General features: G+C 42.3%; 1 protein-coding gene across 1 annotated transcript; it reads left to right on the forward strand.

Annotated features, from left to right (window-relative positions):
- Window positions 1-517: 517 nt before the first annotated feature.
- LOC126911162 (cyclin-dependent kinase 2 homolog) lies at window positions 518-1,150 on the forward strand. Its single transcript, XM_050696559.1, has one exon. The coding sequence runs from the start codon at window positions 518-520 to the stop codon at window positions 1,148-1,150; it is 633 nt and encodes a 210-aa protein (XP_050552516.1).
- Window positions 1,151-2,064: the final 914 nt, after the last annotated feature.

A 2,064-nucleotide genomic window follows, 5' to 3' on the forward strand; every position in this document is an offset into this window, starting at 1 on the left:
AATGTACTATGATCCATATAGCTCATGTAGAGGCTCTAAATAGGACTTTTAGAGATACAAGAAGCTGTAATAAAATCATGGGTGGGATTACCGTTATGTTTGCTGGGGACATTCGACTAACTTTACCAGTAAATAGTAAGGGGAACTAGAGCAGACATTATAAATTGAGGACTATCAATACATCAAAACAAACGACGAAGGCACCTACGGAGTTGTCTACAGAGCAACCCATAAGCAGACAGGAGAATTAGTTGCTGTAAAGCAGCTCAAGTTTTTTAGACTCCGAGGAAAGTTTCTCCATCGCCGCTGCAAGAGAGCTCAAGCTCTTGATGAATTTTTGGCATGAAAATATTGTATTAGTCCACGAGCTAGCGATGGGCTCAAGCAGAAATAAGTATTTATTGTAATGGAATATCTGCCTCATCAATTAAGAAGTTTAATGGATACAGTGCGCAGCAAAAAACGAACGTTTGGCTCAGAAAATGTACATTGTCTGATGCACCAACTCATTAGCGCGATGGCGTATCTACACCAGAATCGTGTTATTCACCGGGATCTCAAACTCGAAAACATACTGATTTGTAAAGATGGTTATTTGAAGGTGGCAGATTTCGAAATGGCGCGAGAATGTAAGTCACCTCTTCGGCAATATACACCGGGCATGTGTACACTGTGGTACCGGGCGCCAGAACTACTCCTTTTGAGCACAGAATACTCCACTTCTGTCGACATGTGGAGTATAGGCTGTATTTTCGCAGAATTCATCAACTTGTGGCTACTGTTCCAGGGCAAATCGGAGTGTGATCAATTAAAGAAAATATTTAAGGTACGCCGTCAGACACCGTTTGGCGTGGTTACAGTACCTTGCCACTTGTTAAAGACATTAACATTCGATGAGTATCCACCGAGCGGGTTGTGCAAGGAGCACGAGATACTTTCTGATAGCGGATTAGCTTTACTGCAAAGTTTGTTAACGTATGACCCAAACAGACGAATAACAGCGAAGGAAGCTTTACAGCACAAATATTTTGAAGACGAACGGGTGGGGCAAGGTCCGGCTGAGTTTCTGAAATCTCTGGACTTGGAGGATGACCATGAGGACACAGGCTCTGACACAGGAGACGACGAGCATTCTGGCTCTGCCACATAGGATGTCGAAAAGTCCGACTCTGACTCGGAAGACGCCGAACAGTCCAGCTCTGACACAAAAGATGACGAGTACTCCGGATATGTGTCGGAAGTCGAGTCACCTAACTGTTCAGTATGCAATGTAGTAGAAGATGTGCACCATATTTTATCGGAGTGTATTCGGGGCGAAGTTAAAAGAAAACTATTTTTTCCTACATCTAATTATGATGTTGGTAAATATAACAGTGTTTTGTCTCTCCCATTATCGGACAAAGCAAGAAAATATCTGTATTATCCGGATAGTAAAAAGGAACGGATAACAATTAACGACTGCTCTTACAAACAACTGGTTGAGCACTGACTAAGAAAATGAGATTCGACATATCGGCGTAAAGGGGGAGGGAGTGTCGCCGCCCGTTAGAGCGAGACAGGTATAGTTGGCTGTGATTGGTGGAACTCTTTATCAGTAACTCGCTACTTGTGATACCGTAGCTTAGTACTTAAGCGACACGGGTGCGTTAGCAAATTAAATTTACATATCAGCTTTTACAGTCTACCGTAAACACCAATTATCATATTACCATCGAGATGGCTTACGGTAACTCGGGAAAACCTGGCCGCACAGAGAATGCACTTTGTGTAATATCGCTTGGAGCTGAGCCAGTTATTGAACAGCGTCAAGTGCCGACTGCAGTGGAACAGTCGCATGAAGAACTCGTTTCGTACATAAGAGAAGTTCGTGAGAAAAGTAGAAGACTGTATCTTGACGTTAAGAAGTTAAGAACAGCCGTAGGTACTTCAAAACACTATTGAAGTACCTGGAGAAGTATTCTCCGAAAACAAAACGGCCCTTTTCAGGGCCATCATACGATTCATATAATTAGAGTTTCTATTTAACAGATATCGTCAAAAACAAAAAACGTAAAATTATCCCTA

This window comes from Spodoptera frugiperda, chromosome 10 (assembly GCF_023101765.2).
Source record: "Spodoptera frugiperda isolate SF20-4 chromosome 10, AGI-APGP_CSIRO_Sfru_2.0, whole genome shotgun sequence".
Classification (NCBI taxonomy): domain Eukaryota; kingdom Metazoa; phylum Arthropoda; class Insecta; order Lepidoptera; family Noctuidae; genus Spodoptera; species Spodoptera frugiperda.